Source organism: Mustela lutreola, chromosome 16 (genome assembly GCF_030435805.1).
Source record: "Mustela lutreola isolate mMusLut2 chromosome 16, mMusLut2.pri, whole genome shotgun sequence".
In the NCBI taxonomy this organism is placed as follows: domain Eukaryota; kingdom Metazoa; phylum Chordata; class Mammalia; order Carnivora; family Mustelidae; genus Mustela; species Mustela lutreola.
Window position 1 is genome coordinate 48,699,539 of NC_081305.1, and position 20,193 is coordinate 48,719,731.

At 45.8% G+C, this 20,193-nt stretch overlaps 2 protein-coding genes across 2 annotated transcripts; both read left to right on the forward strand.

The window, feature by feature from the left end:
- The first annotated feature begins 1,603 nt into the window (after positions 1-1,603).
- Positions 1,604-2,595, forward strand: LOC131817651 (olfactory receptor 10A7-like). The gene has a single exon (XM_059151193.1). The coding sequence runs from the start codon at positions 1,604-1,606 to the stop codon at positions 2,591-2,593; it is 990 nt and encodes a 329-aa protein (XP_059007176.1). The 3' UTR covers positions 2,594-2,595.
- Positions 2,596-10,884: 8,289 nt separating this feature from the next.
- On the forward strand, positions 10,885-11,817 carry LOC131818190 (olfactory receptor 6Z7-like). Its single transcript, XM_059152443.1, has one exon. The coding sequence runs from the start codon at positions 10,885-10,887 to the stop codon at positions 11,815-11,817; it is 933 nt and encodes a 310-aa protein (XP_059008426.1).
- Positions 11,818-20,193: the final 8,376 nt, after the last annotated feature.

Sequence of the window (20,193 nt, forward strand, 5' to 3'; positions counted from 1 at the left end):
TCCCTCTCTGATTTCTTCCCATTCAGTTTCCCCTCCCTTCCTCTGCAGTCCTCTGCTCTGTTCCTCATGTTCCACATACAAGTGAAACCAGATGATCATTGTCTTTCTCTGCCTGACTTATTTCACTCAGCATAATCCCCTCCAGTCCCGTCCATGTCGATGCAATGGTGGGTGTCCATCCTTCCTCATGGCTGATTGATATTCCATTGTATATGTGGACCACATCTTCCTTCTCCATTTGTCCATCGAAGGGCATCTTGGTTCTTTCCACAGTTTGGCACCTGTAGCCATTGCTGCTATGAACACTGGGGTACAGATGGCCCTTCTTTTCTCTGCATCTGTATCTTTGGGGCAAATACCCAGTAGTGCAATTGCAGGGTCATAGGGAAGCTCTATTTTTAATTTCTTAAGGGATCTCTACACTGTTTTCCAAAGTGACTGTGCCAACTTGCATTCCCACTAAGGGTGTAAGGGGGTTCCCCTTTCTCCACATCCTCACTTCTGAGGAAGGCATCCTTCTGTTCCCCCAAGGAAGCACGATGTCAGGGAACAGGTCTGATTTTCCTGTTCATCCCCAGATCCCAGCTCAGTGCATACTACAGTGGCTGGTGTGGGGAATTCTTCTCTCTGGCTAAATAAAGAATCAGTGTGGGAGCTGTGCCTCAAGGGAGCTTGAATGCTGGGACAACATATTTAAGCTTCCTGTTGTATATAACAAGAGCATGAAAACAGCTGCGTGATGTGGGTTAATCTGGCTTCATGTAATGAACACTGACACCCACAGACTCACTATGTGGCCGCCCCAGTGCCCAGAGCATCTGTGTACCATGTCATTTGTTCTTCACAAAAACCCTGTGTGAGAGAGAGGTTATCGCACCATATAATGGAGAATAAGTTGAGCTGGGTGTTAAATGGAAAGGTGTGATGCTCACAGTCTATGGAAGGAAATAGATTATTGAAGAAAAAGTAAAGTCAATTTAATTCCAAACTATATATTGTGGAGGGGGTGGCCATTCTTTCTGGCCCTTCAGGTAGGGAATCTTGAAAGGTGAAATCTGAGTGGAGACCTGCATGATGAGAAAGGTCCAACCGTACCCACAGCTGGGGGCCCTAATTGTACAAGTGCAAAGGCCCTGGGGTGAGAGGGAGGTCTTTAAAGCTGGACTTAGAGAGCGAGAAGATCAGAAGAAGATGGGGATGGAGAGTAGCCAAGAACCAGTCCTCACAGACCTTGGAAAAGGAAGCCAGTGATACAGAAATCCAGGGAACAGCATCTCAAAGGGTGGGGATGGCAAGTACAAAGGCCCTGAGGCAGGACTGGGCATTGTGGATGCAGCTCCATGGAGAATAGGTCAGAAGGTGGGTGGGCCAGGCCAGTCAGGGCCTCATGGGCCTCCTGAGGCGCTGGGATCTCCTGCCAGGCTCATGGAAGGCATTCAAGGAGGACCTGTGTGTGGCGGTGCTGATTTGCCTTCGAATAAGATGCCTCCCCTGATCTGTGCAGCGCACTTTGGGGAGGCAGAGCCTGCATAGGCCCAGCTCTGCCCTTCATGGCCTCTCCTTACCTCTTCTACTCCCAGAGCTCCTGCGCCCACCCAGGTCCATGCCAACCGCCGGGGCTCCCCTGGGCGACCCCGAAGCCCCACCCTGCACCAACCAGAGCTGCACGGCCCATGACCTGGTCCTGCTGGGCTTCGCGCACGTGCCCGCACTGCGGCCACTGCTCGTGGCGCTCTTCCTGGCCATGTTCCTGCTCACGCTGCTGGGCAATGCGCTCATCGTGCTGCTGAGCGCCCTGGACCCGGCCCTGCGCGCGCCCATGTACTTCTTCCTGCGCCACTTGGCCCTGCTGGAGATCTGCTTCTCGCTGGACATCGTGCCCCGGCTGCTGGTGACCCTGCTGCGGCCGGGGCAGGGCATGTCCCCCACGAGCTGCGCCCTGCAGCTGCTCCTGGTGCTGTCGTGCGTCACGTCCGAGTGCTTCCTCCTGACCGCCATGGCCTGGGACCGCCACGTGGCCATCTGCAGGCCCCTGCGCTATGGCGCCCTGGTGAGCCCCCGGCTCTGCCGCCTGCTGGCTGCCACGTGCTGGCTGGCCGGAATCCCTGTGTCACTGGTCTTCACCATCTGGCTGTTCAGCTTCCCATTCTGTGGGCCCCATGGCATCCGCCACTTCTTCTGTGACATCGCCCCGCTGCTCAGCCTGGTGTGTGGGGACACCAGCGTCTTCGAGGCCAATGTGTTGGTGGCCACAGTGCTGGTCATCATGGTTCCCTTCTGTCTGATAGCCACGTCCTATGGCAAGATCCTGGCCACCGTGCTCCGCATGCCGTCAGCCACTGGGCGCCACAAGGCCCTGTCCACGTGCGCCTCCCACCTAATGGTGGTGGTTCTGTTCTACGGCACTACTGGGGTCATCCACCTGCGTCCCAAGGCCAGCTACTCCCCTGAAAGCAAGCAGGTGGTGTCCCTGTCATACACCCTGGTGACCCCCATGCTCAACCCCCTCATCTACAGCCTGCGGAACAAGGAGGTGAAAGCCGCCCTGGGGCGCGTGTGTTGCCGTCGCCAGGAATCTGGACCCCATGAATGACCTCTTCAGGAATTGTTGATGGAGGTTTGACAAGGATCTGTATGCAAATATGTGGTATATTACTCTGACTTTTTCTGGGAAACTGTATCTTTTTCCTCTTGCAGTCATGGTGGTGCTGGTTCTTAGAAAAGGCTCATGACAGAGAATTCAGTCCCTGATTACAATTATTTGGTAGTGGTGGACAAATGAGCCTAATTTGGGTCAACTAAAGTGTATTAGGTAGGAAGTGCCCCAAGAATGCTAGTATGTAGAGTGTGAAAGCGTATCATTTAGTCCCGTGAATCTTCAATCAACTGAGGGTTAGCTAATCTAGGTTGAGGTCTTCTGGGTGGTTCTTCTGCTCTTGGGTAGGCTTGCTCATGCAAATGCGTGTTGACTGTCATACACTTAGTTTAGTTAGTCTGGTCCACACGTTTCCGTCCTTCTGCTGGGTCCAGAGTTTTGGCATGATTTTTCTCATTACAGTCAGTGAATGAGAAGGCCCAGTTTTTCAACTGATTTTCAAACCTTTAGCCATGTCACACCTAAGAAGATGGCATTAGCCAATGCAAGTCACATGGCTATCTCCATAGTCACGGGGTAAGGAAGTACACTCTGTCTCTTTGTGGGAGGAACCATGAGGTTATACGACAAACAATACTGGCAAAGGGAGGAGTGGGCCTTTAGAACTTCCTTTAGAGAGCCAGACACTGAGAATTCTGTTCAAACTTCTCTTTGTTCATAGCTGTTAAGAATGTAAGCTTGTAGATGCCATCAACTATCTGGTCTTTAACAGGGGTGTTCCTGCTTGATAATGGCATTATTGCAAAGAAAATCAGAACCAGTAGTGGTAGATGGGGGGGGGGGGTGTGTAGTTTTATGATTTTGTTGAGTTCAGCCATGCCTGAAGTCTGTTCTGCCCTTAGAAATTCCTCTTAGATGAACCAGTAAATATGTCTTTTACTTAAGTCATTTGGTTTGGTGTTCTGTCCCTCTCAGTGCCCTGATTTACTCATCTCTTCTCTAATAATTAACCTGCTGTGCGAGTGACATCATTTCTTCTCCAAAGCTCAGTAAGAATATTTTTTTGAATATAGGTAAGTGTATCAGAGAAGAGGTTGCTTCCCTTTAATTTATGGTCTACTTTTGAAGGCATCTGGTTTTCCTAGAAGACAAATCTGGATGTGAACTGTCACTCTTTATTTTCTTGGTTGTACAGACTAGGACTTGACTTCTCTGAGTCTCAGTCTTCTCATCTGTGAAGTGGGAATAGTAACCATACTTACCACACTGGATTGTTACTATTCAACAAGGGGATGTGTGGAAGCACCTAGCATGGAGCTTGGAACACAGTCGGTGCTCAGTTAATGATCCGCATTCATTATTCCCATAGTTGTCCACATAGATTAGAAGCTCAAAGCTCTATCTTCAGGAGGAAACATCCTATAGTATTCCCAGGAGGCTGGATTTGGCACTGGGGGACTTGGAGTTCAAGCATGGAATAAAATCCTTCAATATGAGTTGTTGGACAAGTCTCTCTGAGGCTCAGTCTCACCCTGTCTATACGGGAAAGGGTTTGAGGAAGAACGCTTGCCCTTCCTCCACCCAGGATTATGGTGGCGATCAATGAGACAACCGGTCTAAATGCACAACTACTGCACAAGGCTGAATGAGTTCCTGCTCTTTGTTATCATACCCCTTCTGCCAATGTTTTCACCTTTCCCTAGTGTTTTCTCCTTACTCTGGCGTCGAACAACAAAGTGTGTATCGAACACCAACTATGTGTCAGGCACCTCTTGAGGCTCTCAAGACACTGTGGCGAATATGACAGCATTATCTGGGACCTCATGATTTTCAGGAATGTGCATAATTTTCCTAAGATGTGGTTCAGAAATGCCTGGGGTGGTCGTTAAACACGGAGATGTGACACCTCATGTGAGCCCCACCCTGATCTACCAAATCAGAAACTTTGAGATCACATCCCAGAAATAATGTATTCATGAAAAAGTGCCCTGGATGATTGCAATGTAGAGCTGTGGATATGCTAGCCTAGCAGATCCCTCCTAGAAGGGAGAGGATAAGGAAGGCCACACATCAACCCCAAAGCAAACACTAAAAGGAAAGTGGTCTACAGTCTAACCAAACTCTCTTTCCTACCTTGAAACCCCGAGGTCTTCACCACTGAAATCCACTCAGCCAACTCTGTAGACAGTTATGACCAAGAACCTCAGTTCTACTATCACTTAGAATATGGAAGTGGTCACTGGGCCATCAACCCCATGCCCAGTACAGCTGAGAAGGGGAGGAGGTAAAAGACTGGGCCTCCTGGTATGTGATAAGCCACCACTTTAGTCAGCCACAGGGCATCTCTCATGACATCTGTTGATTCTCCTGTTGTGCACTTATTCACCCTTCTTCCCATAACCATAGGTGGACTTGTCTTTGGGAAGCTACATGTACCCTATTCCCTAGTCTTTTGTCTTTGACAGTTTGATGGAAGTCTTTCGCTCTGCCCTCACCACGTATAGGGTGTTGACTTGGTGTCCCCAAACTAAGTCACTCCCACACTTTCTCCCTGGAATTGGATTGCTGAGTGAAACAAGGACTGAATATGGAACCGACTCTTCTCTGTGGTTGGCCTGGTACTTCTTATCCAGTTTGCCAAAAGTGTCCTGGTCTGTGATCCTGGCAAAATATGGTCCTTCAGCAATCCCACGTTCTCCAGCCACTTCCTTGACTTAAGTGACTCAGTGTTAGCTTCTTTTTTTAGCAACCAAAGGACTTAAAATGATACAATCTCAGCCCCAGTTTCCCTGCCTGACACTGCAGTTATGTGTTTGGCCTGGACCCAGTGGTTGCCAAGGTCACTTTACAATGCTCTTCTCAAGAAGACGTCCTTGGGTTTTTTTTGTCCTTCTCACCATTTTTTTGGGCTCTTCTTGGAAACATGACCCAATGGGTACTGGATTTAAGAACCTCACGGCCTTGTAAACCCTGGTTTTTAAGTCCTAGTCTCTAATTCAGACCTTCCAACAACCAAAGAACTCAACAAAACCTTGGGACACTAAGTTCCAGGCCACCATTCTCCCAGATTCCTCCTCTTTCCTCCTGTCTCCTCTGTACCTGAATGTATCATGAGAAAGCCTTCTGAAGTCAAGCCTATCTTTTACGAGACCCAGAACTTTCTAGGAAGTGAGAAGCAGACCTCTAGTTTTATCCTACCCATGTGCCATCATCAAACATCCCCGAAGTACTCACTGTGAGTCAAACCCTGTGCTTGCCTCTGTGGATACAGAAAGAAAAGACAAATTTCTTCTTAAATAACTCTTTGTAGTTGAGGACACAAAATTTTTTTTAAAAAAGTTGCAATTCAGTGTGAGGGATGTTGTAGTAGCACACTGGGTCATTATTTTGAACATTGGGATGAAGATGAGCTAGTATGTATTGAGTATCTACTAAGTGTCAATTACCACACTGAACATGGGACACATACTTGCTAATATAATTTTCCAAGATGTCTTGGTTTCATACCTGTCTCATGGCAATATTATTTTTTTTAAGATTTTTTATTTATTCATTTGACAGAGATCACAAGCAGGCAGGGAGGCAGGCAGAGAGAGAGAGAGAGGAGGAAGCAGGCTCCCCGCTGAGCAGAGAGCCCGACGCGGGACTCGATCCCAGGACCCCAAGATCATGACCCGAGCCGAAGGCAGCGGCTTAACCCACTGAGCCACCCAGGCGCCCTTGTGGCAATATTATTGCATCTAGGTGCGGGGTATATAATTTGCACTGAGTTCAGAGACTTACATGCATTAAATACTTTTATCCCTTCAATGAACCTGGCAGGAAGGAAGGGTTATCTTATTTTATAGGGAGGTTCAGAGACAGAGTAAATCATGAAGGTTCTGCAGCTGTTGAGATTTGGGTCAAGAGCTGAATGTCATGTGTCAGGCTCCAACCCTGCAGAATATTCCTAATAACATGGAGGATATGGGGAGATGGAGAGGAGAAGAGAGTTGGAGGAAATTGGAGGGGGAGATGAACCATGAGAGACAGTGGACTCTGAGAAACAAATTGAGGGTTTGCGAGGGGAGAGAGGTGGGAGGCTGGGTGAGCCTGGTGGTGGGTATTCAGGAGGGCACGGATTGCATGGAGCACTGGGTGTGGTGCATAAACAATGAATTCTGGAACACTGAAAAGAAATTTTAAAAATAAATTGATTCATTAAAAAAAAAACAAAGCAAAACAAAACAAAAAAAGAATATTCCTACAACCTTATTTGGAGCGTGAATGCTTAACCAACACTGACCAATCACCTGCCTTGGTCACAGAAGTAATCACATCACACCATGCTGTTTTATCAGAGAAGGAAACTAATTCCGTGTGACTAGAGAAAAGACGGTTCATATTTTTCAGAGACTGAAGTTTCTTGTGAAGTTTAAAGGGTTGAATTGGATTTCATTGGGAGGAAAGGTAATGTCATATCAGAAAGAATAGTTTGGAAGGTTCCTCAGGAGTCAATATACTTTAGGCCTCTGGATGTTTGTGTGAGCAAGGTTAAAGGTGTGGAAAGAGTCATATAAATGTCTTAAGGTTGGATATAAAGGTTGTAGTGATTCCAGTTGTGGAAAAATATATGTAATATCAAATTTGCCCTTGTTAACCATCTTTAGGTGAACAGTTCTCTGGTAGTAAGTACAATCACAATGTTGTGTAACTGTCACTGCCATCCATCTCCAGAAGGCTATGTCTGGAAGAATGGGCACTTGGTACCCATTAAACACTAATTTCCCCTTTTTCCAGCCACCATTCTACACTCTTTTTCCAGGAATTTGACTACTCTAGGCACCTCATATAAGTGACATCACACAACATCTTTTTGTGACTGGTTTATTTCACTTAGCATAATGTCTTCAAGGTTTCTCTGTGTAGTAGCATGCATCAGAATTTCCGTCCTTGTTATGGAGACCTAAATTTCATTCTATGTATATGCCACAGTTTGCTTGTCATTGCCTCCATCCACGTACACTTGGGTGACTCCCATCTTTTGTCTGTTGTGGATGACACTGATGTGAACACGGAGGTGCGATACCCACACCTGCCACCACTTTCAATGCGCAGTGCCATCTTTGCCTCCAGTCTGTCCTGGCAAGTCCTCTCCTGTGGTCCTCAGATGCATTTGCTCTTCTCAGAACAAGTTATGAACATGTGTTTCTGTAACCGAACTTATCAACCAAAGGCAAGAATGATTTTACCACTCCTCTGTATCCCCCAGGACACAAACACAAGACCAGGCATTCGGGAGCAAGTCAGTCAATGCATGATGGCTCCTCCTCCCCTTAAGGCTCCACAGAGTATCAGTAAAAGTGTTTTTCACACCAACTCTTCTCCAAATCTGCAGAGACCAGGGAAGGTCTCTGAGGTCCAGAGCTCCAATTTAAGCCAGCCTTCCTGCCTCCTTCTCACCATGAGGAGAGTCAACTCGGCAACTTCGAGCATCCAGAACCACGAAGAGAAACAAGGGTGGGAGAAGTGGGTGCCTCGTTCAGAACCAGGAACAGCTTCTTCCAACATGGACTGAACTACTCTTCGGTATCTCCTCCTCTGATCAGGAGCTGAGTGCATCTGAGCCTCTTCCAGGAGCACCATCAGCCAGAACAGATCTGAAGCTATTGTCCTTCGACTGTCACGCGAGGAGACCAGATGTTCGTTTTGGGGGGTGAGGACAAGGAACAACAGAGAGAGACGGTCTTTTATAGAATATCCAAAGCATCCCAGGTACTGACTCTGAATACTTTGGAAATATTAATGATCTAACCCTCCCTTGGTACTTATTCACGTATTGTATGTTAATTTATAGGCAGGATTAAATGGATTGAGTGACTTTCCCAGAGTCCCACTGCTTGAACGTTCTCAAACACTTTGAGGCTAAAACCAGTTTGGTTCATGCTTATGTGGCCATCACTTTTGGCGCACTGCTTCTTTGCACAAAGCCCCTTACTTAATAAATAATGATTGCTAAAGACTTCGCCAGCCAAGGGTCTGTCTTCTCATGAGAGAAATTTTAGGTTTCATTTAGAACAACAGGAGCGAAACCCACTTCTGTATACATCTGAGCTCAGGATTTAACCACTACACTATGTTGCCCTCTCCTGAGAGTGGGGACACTGTACAGTTAAGAGGAGAGATGGTTATCTGTCCTTTTGAATAACAGACGACTGAAGTTAAGTAGAGTGCTCAAGATGGCAGATAAAACTCTGTGACCCCAACTGCCCTGGGGACCAGACCGCCACAGCTCCCTTGAACCTAGCCCACCTCTTAGCGAAGAATTAGTGGATGACAACGAGTTTGGGGATGGAATAGTCTGAATATCTTGGAATTTGGGATGCTACTGTGGCCTCCAGGGCTGCTTTCACTGGTCTTGCTGCACATTATCCAGGGGTCTCTTGGTTCATCTGAAGTCCTAGGTTAGGGAAGGCAACACAGGAAAAGACAGGTGGAGGAGTATCGAGGGGGTACGGATGAGAAGGTAATGAGGATCAGAGCCAGAACTGAAAAGGTGAGGTGCGAGAAGTCTCAGTTGGGGGGAAGGACTGAGGCGGATGGGAAATGGAAGGTGAGTGGACTCCTGTCCAGGAAGTGCTCACTGGGGGTGCAAGTTCCTCTTGACAGCTGTGAAGTGGGTGGTGGCCACACCTCTGAACCGCGGCTGCCCCGTCTGTGTTGGTACAGTAACATACACAGCACCTGGGTGTCCTGAGAATTGAATTAGCTTGTGCTTCTTGTGCCTTTGCAAAGAACCTTAGGATCTACAAATCAAGCCTCTCGGAAGACTCTGGCTCTCTGCAGCTAGGAGAAAACTTAGAGTGACAAATTCTTTCATGCAAGAAGTTCTCCCAGGTGCCTGCTAACATAACTTGAGAGGTTGACTCTCAGGACATCTTTCTTCCCTAACATTGCTGTGCAGAGGAGACATCTTTCTTATGAAAGCTTGGCAGATGCTGACCTCTGTCATAAGTTCATCCTCAATTATTTTTGCTCGTATAGCCTTGAATACCAATCTCAGAGCCCCCTCTAATCGGGAATGGATTTTTTTTTATTGGTTTGTTTGTTTCATTGACTCTTTCTCCTAGGAAATCAGTGGCCACAGACTTGGACTGTATGTGTCTTCTTCACCCATGTACTCCCAACACCTAGCATAGAAAGGGAAGTTTAAGGAGTGCCATTGAATGAATTCTGTGAATGACAGCCTAGAGTCAGAAGGATTCTCCAGTTGGGTCAGTTGTCACCTCTTTACTCCCCATGTCCCAGGTGTAGACTTTACAGGCTTGATCGTGAAGATGAAATGGAATGGAGTTGGCACAGCGTAGACGTCTGGCTCAGCTGTGTGTCTTTCTTTGTGCTGTTGCATCCTAGATGTATGGTCTTGGGCAAGTGAATTTATCTGTTTGGGCTCCATATCTGTGTTGTGGCATAAAACCAATGAATATAAGTGGGTTTTATGGCAAGTTACTAATGCATACGAGGGCCTCAGTGAGTTATAGAAGTTTCCATTATGAGATCATATGTTCCAGGGCACAATAACAATTTTTTCAGTCAACCTCAGCTTCTTGAAATGTATCAGGGGGAAATAATTATTTTGGGGGGGGGGAATAATGCCCATGTGTATTTGTGATAACACACACATTGATACAATAAATGATATTTCCAGCCTTCTGCTGAAAGGAGTGTCAGTTTTTTGGGGGATTCCTCCCTCCTCACTCTTCTTGAACACCATCATTGGTGACCTACAGCCTAATATGATTCTGAAAATAAATTTGCATTGAGAAGAGGACCACTTTCAAACAAAAGTACTGACCATCTTGCTCTACTCCAGATTTATAGACTACTTCCAAAGTCCTACACAGATTACACAAAGAAAGGAAAAATATAACCTACAATAATCACATTTTTGGAACAGAAATAATAACAATCCCAATTTCTTATTTGGTATACCAATTCCCATCCATTCCTTTATTTATTAAAACAAGCTCACGAGAAGCCAATGATTCTCTCCCAATTTTCAGGAGGTCTGATTGTCTAAGGACACAGACTTAGTAAGGCCAATCCGAGTAAAGACTGTGATTTCATGCTCAGAGTTTGGCCCACAGATTCTACTCAGCATTTGTCAGTTTCCAACAGAAGCTGGCTAACCCAGTCCTAGGGTCTCCATTTCCTAATGGAAATGGGTCTCCAAAAAATTTCCTAATTTTTTTCTTAACTACTGTGTCTCTGAAGAAACCAGGATGTCAACAAGCTTTGTCTCTCCTCAGATGGAGAGGTCCCTGGAGGTGGGCAACATGACCAGAGTCCAGGAGTTTGTCTTGCTGGGATTGTCCACCAGGGCAGACATAAAGGATGTCCTGTTTGCCGTCTTCCTGACCCTCTATGTGCTGACCCTCCTGGAGAACACACTCATCATCTACCTCGTGTACAGTCACAGCGAGCTCCGCAAGCCCATGTACTTCTTCCTGGGCAACCTCAGCTGCCTGGAGATGTGCTACGTGTCAGTGACCGTGCCCAGCCTGCTCGTGGGGCTGCGGACCGGTCCCTGCCATGTGCCCTTCACAGCCTGCATGACCCAGCTCTTCTTCTTTATAGTTCTCATCTGCACGGAGTGCACCCTCCTGGCGTCCATGGCCTATGACCGCTATGTGGCCATCTGCCGCCCACTCCACTATCCCCTGCTCATGAGGCCCCGGGTCTGCCTGGGCTTGGCCCTGTCCTCTTGGCTTGGGGGGCTGCTGGTCTCGGTGGCCAAGACGACATGCATCGCTAGCCTGTCCTACTGCGGTCCCAACGTCCTCAACCACTTCTTCTGTGATGTCTCCCCTCTGCTCAACCTGTCTTGCACTCATGTGGCCCTGACCGAGCTGGTGGACTTCATCTCTGCCATCGTCATCTTCTGTGGGACACTGTTGGTAGCACTGGCCTCCTACTCCGCCATCGGGGTGGCCGTGCTCCGCATGCCGTCAGCCGCCGCCCGGCGCAAGGCCTTTTCCACCTGCGCCTCCCACCTGGTGGTGGTGGGCATCTTCTACTCAGCAGCCCTCTTCATCTACTGCCGTCCCAGCCGCATCAAATCCATGGACCTCAACAAGGTGCTGTCCGTCGTCTACACGGTGCTCACACCCATGTGCAACCCCGTCATCTACTGCCTGCGGAACAGGGAGGTACACGCGGCGCTTCGGAAAACTCTCCACTGACCTTGATTCGGGTCTCGGGTCATGGAACCTCTCTCGTCTCCGGACTGAAGATCGGCCATGGCCACGAAATTCCACACAGAATACCGGAAGGTGGAAGAAAAGCTGAAGGACTATGTTTCCCATCTAATAAACAAGGAGTTCACGTCAATGAAGAACAAAGTCTGAATTACCCATGGGAAAAGTGAATAATGTCTATGAGAAAGCGGGTCATCACAGATGAATGACAAGTGACTGGTAAACTCACACGACAAGATGGTCCACCTTATTAGTAAACCAAGAAGTGCAAATTTAACCCCATCATTTCATTCCTAGAATGAGAAATGCTTAAGGATATTTCTATATGTCCCCACAAGTAGAGCTAGGTCACAGATACGGAGATATTTATAGCAGCTTTATAATGAAAAGAGAAGGAGAAACAACATAATTTCCATCCACAATGGATGGAATAAATATATTCATTCGGAGATAAACACTGGGGCTGTAAATAAAAGGAAATAGACATATGTTTGACATGGTGATATGCTGATATATGCATATAGAATATAAAATTAAGACAGGGCCTTTTCTCAATTTCTTCCCCATTTCTCTGTTACTAGCAATTACTTATCTATAGTCCCTTTTTAAAGATTTCATTATTTATTTATGAGGAAGTGCATGCACACGTGGGCAGGGGAGGGGCAGAGGAAGAGAGAGAGAATCTCATGCAGACTCTGTGCAGAATGTGGAGCCCAACGTCACCACCCTGAGATCATGACCTGAGCAGAAATCAAGAGTTGGATGCTTAGCCACCTGAGCCACCCAGATGCCCGACCTACCTGTATTCTTAATAGTGCCTTCTTTAAAAAAAAAAAATTTATTTATTTATTTATAAATAAATATATAAACATATATTTATATATAAACATATATATAAATAAATATAAATATATAAATAAATAATTATTATTATTATCAGTGGGTTGGGCCTCTGCCTTTGGCTTGGGTCATGATATCGGGTCCTGGGATCGAGCCCTGCATTGGGCTCTCTGCTCAGCAGTGACCCTGCTTCCCTCTCTCTCTCTGCCTGCCTCTCTGCCTGCTTGTGATACAAAACAATCTCTGTCAAGATTGTTTTGGTACTTCTAGGTTCTTTATATTACCATATAAATTTTAGACTCAGCTATACATTTTTATTTAAAAAATACCCCTTCAATTATAATGATTGGATTGAATCTAAACATCGTTTTGGGGGAGAATTGACATTTTTGACAACACTGAGTCTTTCAAATCATAAATATGGCCTACCTTTCCATTTATTTAGCACTTAAAATTTTTAAAAAATTTTATTGTGTTATGTTAGTCACCATACAATACATCATTAGTTTTTGATGCCGTGTTCTAAGATTCATTGTTTATGTACCAACCCCAGTGCTCCCCGCAATCCGTGCTTTTTTATTTCTTAGATGCAACACAGAGTGAAGTCATTTGATATTTGTCTCTGTCTGACATCTTTCACTTTGCCTAGTCCACTCCAGGCCCATCCACACTGACATGATCTCATCTTTTCTAATGTCTCTGTAACATTCCAGTGTGTATGCATGCACATGTGTGTGTGTACATGTAAACACCACACATGTCCGTTTTCATTCATCTGTGGGGGACTCTGAGGTGGCTCCCATTATTAGCACTTTGAACCTTTAGCTGTCCTGTCAGCAGTGCTTCAGATTTCTTACAGTGGAGGTCATGTGTGTCTTTCCGTCAATTTATTTCCATGTATTTAATGTTTTCAATACTTTTGTATACTTAATCGTTCTGTAAATTTTATTTTCCCATTAGAAACAAAACTGGTTTCTGTGCACTTGTCCTGTATCCTACAATCTTCCTAATCTCAGATACTAGCTCTAATGTGTGCTTCGTAGATTCCTAAAGATTTTCTGTGAAAATAATCGTTACCTGCAAATAATAACGCCTTTCCTTCTTTTTTTCAATTTCTACACTTGTTCCGTCTCTCCTCTTGGACCATGTGTAGTTTACACACTGAGCCCTGGGAGCCACAGACCCACAAATGCTGAGTAGTTTCCCGTGGGCCTGCTTCTGGTCCAGTTGGACACATCGGGGCATAGCCTGGAGGTGCTGTGCTCTCCACTTACCCTATGTGCAGCTCATCAGAGCCTGGAGCAGGGGCCAGGCCAAGACGTGAGTCTAAGAGGACGGCAAAGGGCAGCACAACACAATCGGTGGCTGTGATAGACCTCACTGAGCACCTCAGCACCCTGGTTTATTTCTCTCCTGTGCCATGATTCTGTGCACCTTGCCTAGGGGTGCCCTCCCTCCTGCAGCTGCCCAGGGACCTAGGGTCTTTTCTTATAGCCGCCATTATCCTCCAGAGCCTTGGGGCTCCCCACTGAAACTCTGATCTGTAGACAGGCAGGGAAAGAGAGAGGGAGAGGCAATGAGAAGGAGGCATCACCCGAGGTCTGCAGGGCCAGGTCTGGCAGTTATAGGTGTCACTGCTGCCCACATGTCATTGGCCAGGAATGAGTCACATGGTCATACCAACGTGTGAGGGACACTGAGAGTTGTAGTTTAGCGGCATGCTCCTGATTCTGCCCCATCACTGCTAGACACACTAATGTGCACAGAAAGAATAGTGTCCTTTCTCATCCATTCTGGAAAATGGAGACCATTTAAGAGAATGAGTGTGATTAAAAGGGTATAAAACGTGCATTGTCAGATGTCTTTGATGGGAGTGTAAATCCATGCAGTATTTTCAGAGAGTAATTTTGTAACGTGGATAAATATGTTGAATGTACATTGACCAGCAGTCCGACTTCCTAATTGCATATTACAGATCTATTTGTGTGGGTGGGCAGAATGAGCATGCCAGGAAATCTATGGAAGCAAGGTTTACACTAGCAGAAACTGGACAGCTCTACAAATATCCCCTAATACAGGATTAGAAAATACATTAGGGTCCATTGTGGGCCATCCCCGTTCCAGACTTTCCTTCTTCCCTCCAGCATTCCCTCTGACCACACATCCCTAATGTTCCATGGTCAAGTATTCCAAAGTTAAAGCAATTGCCTTTAAGAAAAACTTCGTCAGGGCAGGGGCCAGATATTAGCCTCCCCCAACCCCCAAGTCAACAAACATCTCATTGCCAAGAATACAGAAATAAGAGTCTCCTCTCTGCATGGGATCACATTTTAGTGGTGCAAGAAAAAGCAAGGAAGGACTGATAATAAAGCCAATAAGAGGCATATTAGTGTCAGGGGCTAAGCAGGTTCTAGACTTAAGGGAAAGACTTAACATAAATTGACTGTGGTGTGTCCATTACTGGGCTAGATCTATATACATCTGTATTGATGTAACTTTAGATCCTCTCTGAGAAGGGCATGTGATCTCCATCTGACAGGTATCAATAACAATCAATAACTACCACTTTCTGAGCTCCTAATACATGCTAGGAACCATCATAGGTGCTCCATGGGCACTGACGAGCTTAATCTTCACGGGAACTCTTCCAGGGCACCATCATCCTCCCTGTCTCATAGATGGCGACACGGAGACTCGAGGAGGTCCGAGTCACACAACCTCTGGATGATAGATCAGGAATTCAGATTCAGATTCTCGTGCTCCAAGTTCCAGGACATCTCCCCAACTGGAGATGGAGCCCAGGCATTCCATCCAATTCCTGGATACCTGCTGGGGATCAAGCCATGTTTACCTTAGCACACTTCTCCCTCAGGGGGGAGGAAAGGGTTAATTCCTGGTGTCTGGAACAGGAAAAGTGGGTGAGAGCTTCTCTAAGCAGGTGAACATGAGCTTGAGAGAGGAGCTGGATTTCATTCGAAGGGGAAGGAAAAGGAGTCTGGACAGGAGGACCGACATGGGCATAGACGTGTAAAATGCATCGTGTGGTGCTTGTGTGTCTAGGATAAAGCTCTGCAAGTACGTGCACAAGTAGTTAAAGTATTTTAATCGTCATTCCCTTAAAGGATGGGAGGAGCAGAGGACCTAGTGGAGAGAATGTGATCACACATTAGCTCAGAAGTATTTTGTGGTGTTTGTTGACTGCAACATATGATAGACCAATGGTTTTATGGGTCTTGAAAGAACGTGTGTTATAGCAATGGGCGCATTAATTTTAAATCTGACTATCATCTGATCACACAAAAGGAGAAAAGAAAAGGGTAAAATTGAATTGAGAGTTCTCCCTCCAGTTTTGCATTGGGCAATCCAGGAATGGAGAGACCTGTTCAGTGGGCGTCCATAGCCTAGAGAGGAAAAGATGTGTTTCAGGCATAGAACGCCTAAGAGTAAATGCTAACTTTGGCAGCTAAGATATCCAGCAGGTTGTGGGGAAAGGCTATTTTGGCTTTCTCTGTGAGCTGGAAGAATGTTCTGTCTCTCCGTTTCTTGTCCTGTTTCAAGCAGAGGTGATCTTGTAACACTTCTGAGAGACTGAGCTCAGACCTCCCTCCTGCACTGAGGTCCCAAATCTCCAGGTTCCAGTCTCTGAACACCCACAGCTTGCTCATCTCTCGCTGTGATATGTGTACTTGTCAGTTTTGGGGTCATTATCTCAGACTCCTGGGAGCAGCTTGAGAGCAGGAATTATGTCTCATTCCTTACTGCCGTGCCAGCATCCTACACAAATCCTTGCATCTATTATGGTCTCCATCTGTGTGAGAACGGACTTGGAGCCAACCTCAGTGGCGAGCCGCCCTCCCAAGCCCCAGTACAATTCATGAAAAGTTTTCTCCTCCATCTTCTCTCTAAATCCACAGAGATCAGGACAGCCCCCTAAGGTCCATCTGTTGGATTTAAACTGTTCCTTCTGCTTGCAGCTGGCTGGAAGGACACAGTTCTCCTGGCCACTCAGAGAACACACGGGTGCTGACATGGATAGAGGCAGGTGAACCCATTGCTCAGGATCAGAGACAGCTTCTCCCAAACCTTTCTGATGTCCTTGAATTGACGGACCAACTCTTCAAGTCACTGGTGTCTTCACTCAAGTCCAGGGGTAGAAGCTGAGTATCTTTGCTCCTCAGAGTCTCCTTTAGAAAAGAAAAGCAGGACCTGCGTCATCCTAGCTGAGAGGTAAGAAAACACGATCACTTGATTTGGGAACGAAAAAAAGAGAAGAGCAGAAAAGTTCTCCCTCCTGCTGGTCACCCGTGGGGTGCTCGGCACTGCTGGTCCATGGAGACTCCCCGAGATTCAGAGCCCAGGACAGTGTAGACGGTACCGACTGCAGATGAAGACACGAGGGGCAGAGTCAGAGCCTTGGTCTAAGGCAGGGACCAAGCCCGGGCTAGAACCAGTTTCTGTCTGATTCCCAAGCCCTTCTCTTAACCCGAATGACAGGATATTTTAAACTGAGGCTTCTAAAGGAAATGCATCAGGTCAGTACTGGCAGTAAAGACCACACGGCGTGGCACACCTAGCTGTTGGTCCGTGGAGCGTGTGACTCCTGGTCTCGGGTGTGTGAGCTCGCACCCTGTGCTGGGTGTAGAGATTACTTTGAAAAAATAAAATCTTAAAAAAAAAATCCCATGGCACAGAACATGAGAGGAAATATCAAAGGGAATCACATAGGATAAAGGTAAGTGTTCTTTGTTAGATTTCTGTTTTACGTGTGTGTGTGTGTGTGCGTGTGCACGTGCACACATCAGTGTGATGGGTAACAGCGTGAATGTCTTTCTTAGCTGTGACAAGGGTAGAAACTCATGAGAGCGACTGCACTCCGTTTTCCTGCGTGTGGATCTTGTGCACATAGAGTGCAAGGAAGAAATGAAAGCCGTGTTCACACAGTATCTTCTTCATTCCCAATGGAAATATTTTTACCATCGTCAGTGTAGTTAACTCGGGCTGAGAGAGATTAAGTATCTAAGCTCACAGTTTATCACTTGGGATGTGTCAGTCTCCTTTTTTCTTTTTGCTAGTAAAACTGTTGCTGTGAACAGCACTTACTCTGGATATATGATTGGACATGCAATTTCTGGGACATGGTCACACCTTACAACTTTCTACATGATGCCAAGTTGCCTTCTTTTTTTTATATACAGTTTTTATTTATTTATTTGACAGACAGAGATCACAAGTAGGCAGAGAGGCAGGCAGAGAGAGAGGGAAGCAGGCTCTCCACGGAGCAGAGAGCCTGATGTGGGGCTCGATCCCAGGACTCTGGGATCATGACCTGGGGTGAATGCAGAGGCTTACCCCACTGAGCCACCCAGGTGCCCCACCACGTTGTCTTCTGAAGCGAGCATACAAGTCACACTCCCAGCAATCGTGTATGAAAGTTCTCATTATTAAACTTAATATTTTCCGACATCTGTATTTGTTCTAATTCCATGGTTGTGAAGAGGCACCTAATTTTCATTTTAATTTCCATTCCTTGGCTCCTAGGAGATTAGCATATTTCCATGTTTCAAGTGATGAAATTCTTTGGTGAGATACACTTCCAGGCCTTTTTCCCCAGTTTTTTTTCTTTCTTTCTTTCTTTTTTTGTCTGTTAAATTTTTATTAGCATATAATGTATTATTTGCCCCAGGGGTACAGGCCTGTAAATCATCAGGTTTACAAATTTCATAGCACTTACCATAGCACATACCCTCCACAATGTCTACAACCCAGCCACCCTATCCCTACTCCCCCATCCCCCCAGCAACCCTCAGTTTGTTTTGTGAGATTAAGAGTCTCTTATGGTTTGTCTCCCTCCTGATCCCATCTTGTTTCATTTTTTTTCCTCTCTATGCCCCACGACTCCCAGTCCTGCCTCTCATATTCTTAATATCAGAGAGATCATATGATAATTATCTTCTTTTTTTCTTGGAGAGAGAGCACTAGTGGGTGGTATGATGTAGGAGCAGAGGAGAGAATCTTAAGCAGGCTCCATGCTCCCAGGGAGACTGATGTGGGATCAATCTCACAACCCCGAGATTAAAATCAGGAGTGAGACACCTGACAAACTGACCCACCAAGGTGCCCCTCCCTAGTTTTCTATGGAAGAGACTGTTTTGCACATTACTTGACTGATTTCTTTGTAGATCCTGCATAGGGAACTCTTGTCACTCTTACCTATTGCAGGAATATTTTTCTAGTTTGTCACTTTCCATTTTTTTGTAATGACCAGATTCCTTTTGGTGATTAGATTTTTACATTTTAAAGCATCCAAGTGTTGAATTCTTTTCCTAGACTCTTACGGTTTTCTACACTACCAAGGCCATACAAATACACTTTTTTTTTTAACAGTTTCAGAGATTTGCACTGTACCCTGACGTTGTTATTCACCTGACATGTGGTGTGATGCATGGCTCCAAGTTCTTTTTATTTTTCTACAGAAATAACTCATAACCCAAAACCATTTATTGAAAGACCCATCTCCTTCCTGCTTATCTTCAATAAAAGTTCTGTCCTGAGCCAGTGTGTATACATGTGAGAGCAGTTTCGGGGCTCTGTCCCACCCGGGACAGAAATATTTAAAATATTTTAATATTAAAATATTAAAATATTTTAAAAAATATTTTATTTTATTTATTTGACAGAGAGATATCCCAAGCAGGCAGAGAGGCAGGCGGGGTGGGGGCAGGCTCCCCGCTGAGCAGAGAGCCTGATGCCGGGCTCAATCTCAGGACCCCTGGATCATGACCTGAGCCAAAGGCAGAGGCTTAACCCACTGGGCCCAGGTACCCCAAAATAAAATATCTTTTAAAAATAAAAATTGCACTATCATATATAGGGGCACATAAGTGATGTTCACACATGTATTTTCTTTCCTTAAAAAAAGAACATGTTGGGCGCCTGGGTGGCTCAGTGGATTAAGCCGCTGCCTTCGGCTCAGGTCATGATCTCAGGGTCCTGGGATCGAGTCCCGCATCAGGCTCTCTGCTCAGCAGGGAGCCTGCTTCCTCCTCTCTCTCTCCCTCTGCCTGCCTCTCTGCCTACTTGTGATGTCTCTCTGTCAAATAAATAATTTTTTAAAAAGCTTTAAAAAAAAGAACATGTTTTTAGAAAAAAATTGTTTTTAGAAATATTCACGAAGGAAATTACTCATTGGCCCTTCTTAGAAAAACCAGTATTGATGGTACTTTTCTTTAATAAGCAATGGCAAGTTTCCTCCAGAAATTCAACCAGTTAAAAGAGGTATAAATCTCAGAACAAAGCAATGTGGTCCTTCCTTTCTTTAGAATAGTGCAGACAACCATTTAGGTCTTGGGAAACTTTTCAAGAAGGAAGGAAGGAGAAAGGAGGAAGAAGGGAAGAAAGGAGAGAAAGAAGAAATCCAATCTAGAAAAGACCACTTAGAGTCATCAAAAGAAAAGAAAGTATGATCAGCGCTCTTGCCTCCATTTTACAGACAAGATAACTGAGGCTCACGAAGGTTGTCTT

What these genes read in the sequence shown, in the direction of transcription:
- LOC131817651 (XM_059151193.1), top strand. Translation starts at nt 1,604, where the DNA reads ATGCCAACCGCCGGGGCTCCCCTGGGCGACCCCGAAGCCCCACCCTGC.
- LOC131818190 (XM_059152443.1), top strand. Translation starts at nt 10,885, where the DNA reads ATGGAGAGGTCCCTGGAGGTGGGCAACATGACCAGAGTCCAGGAGTTT.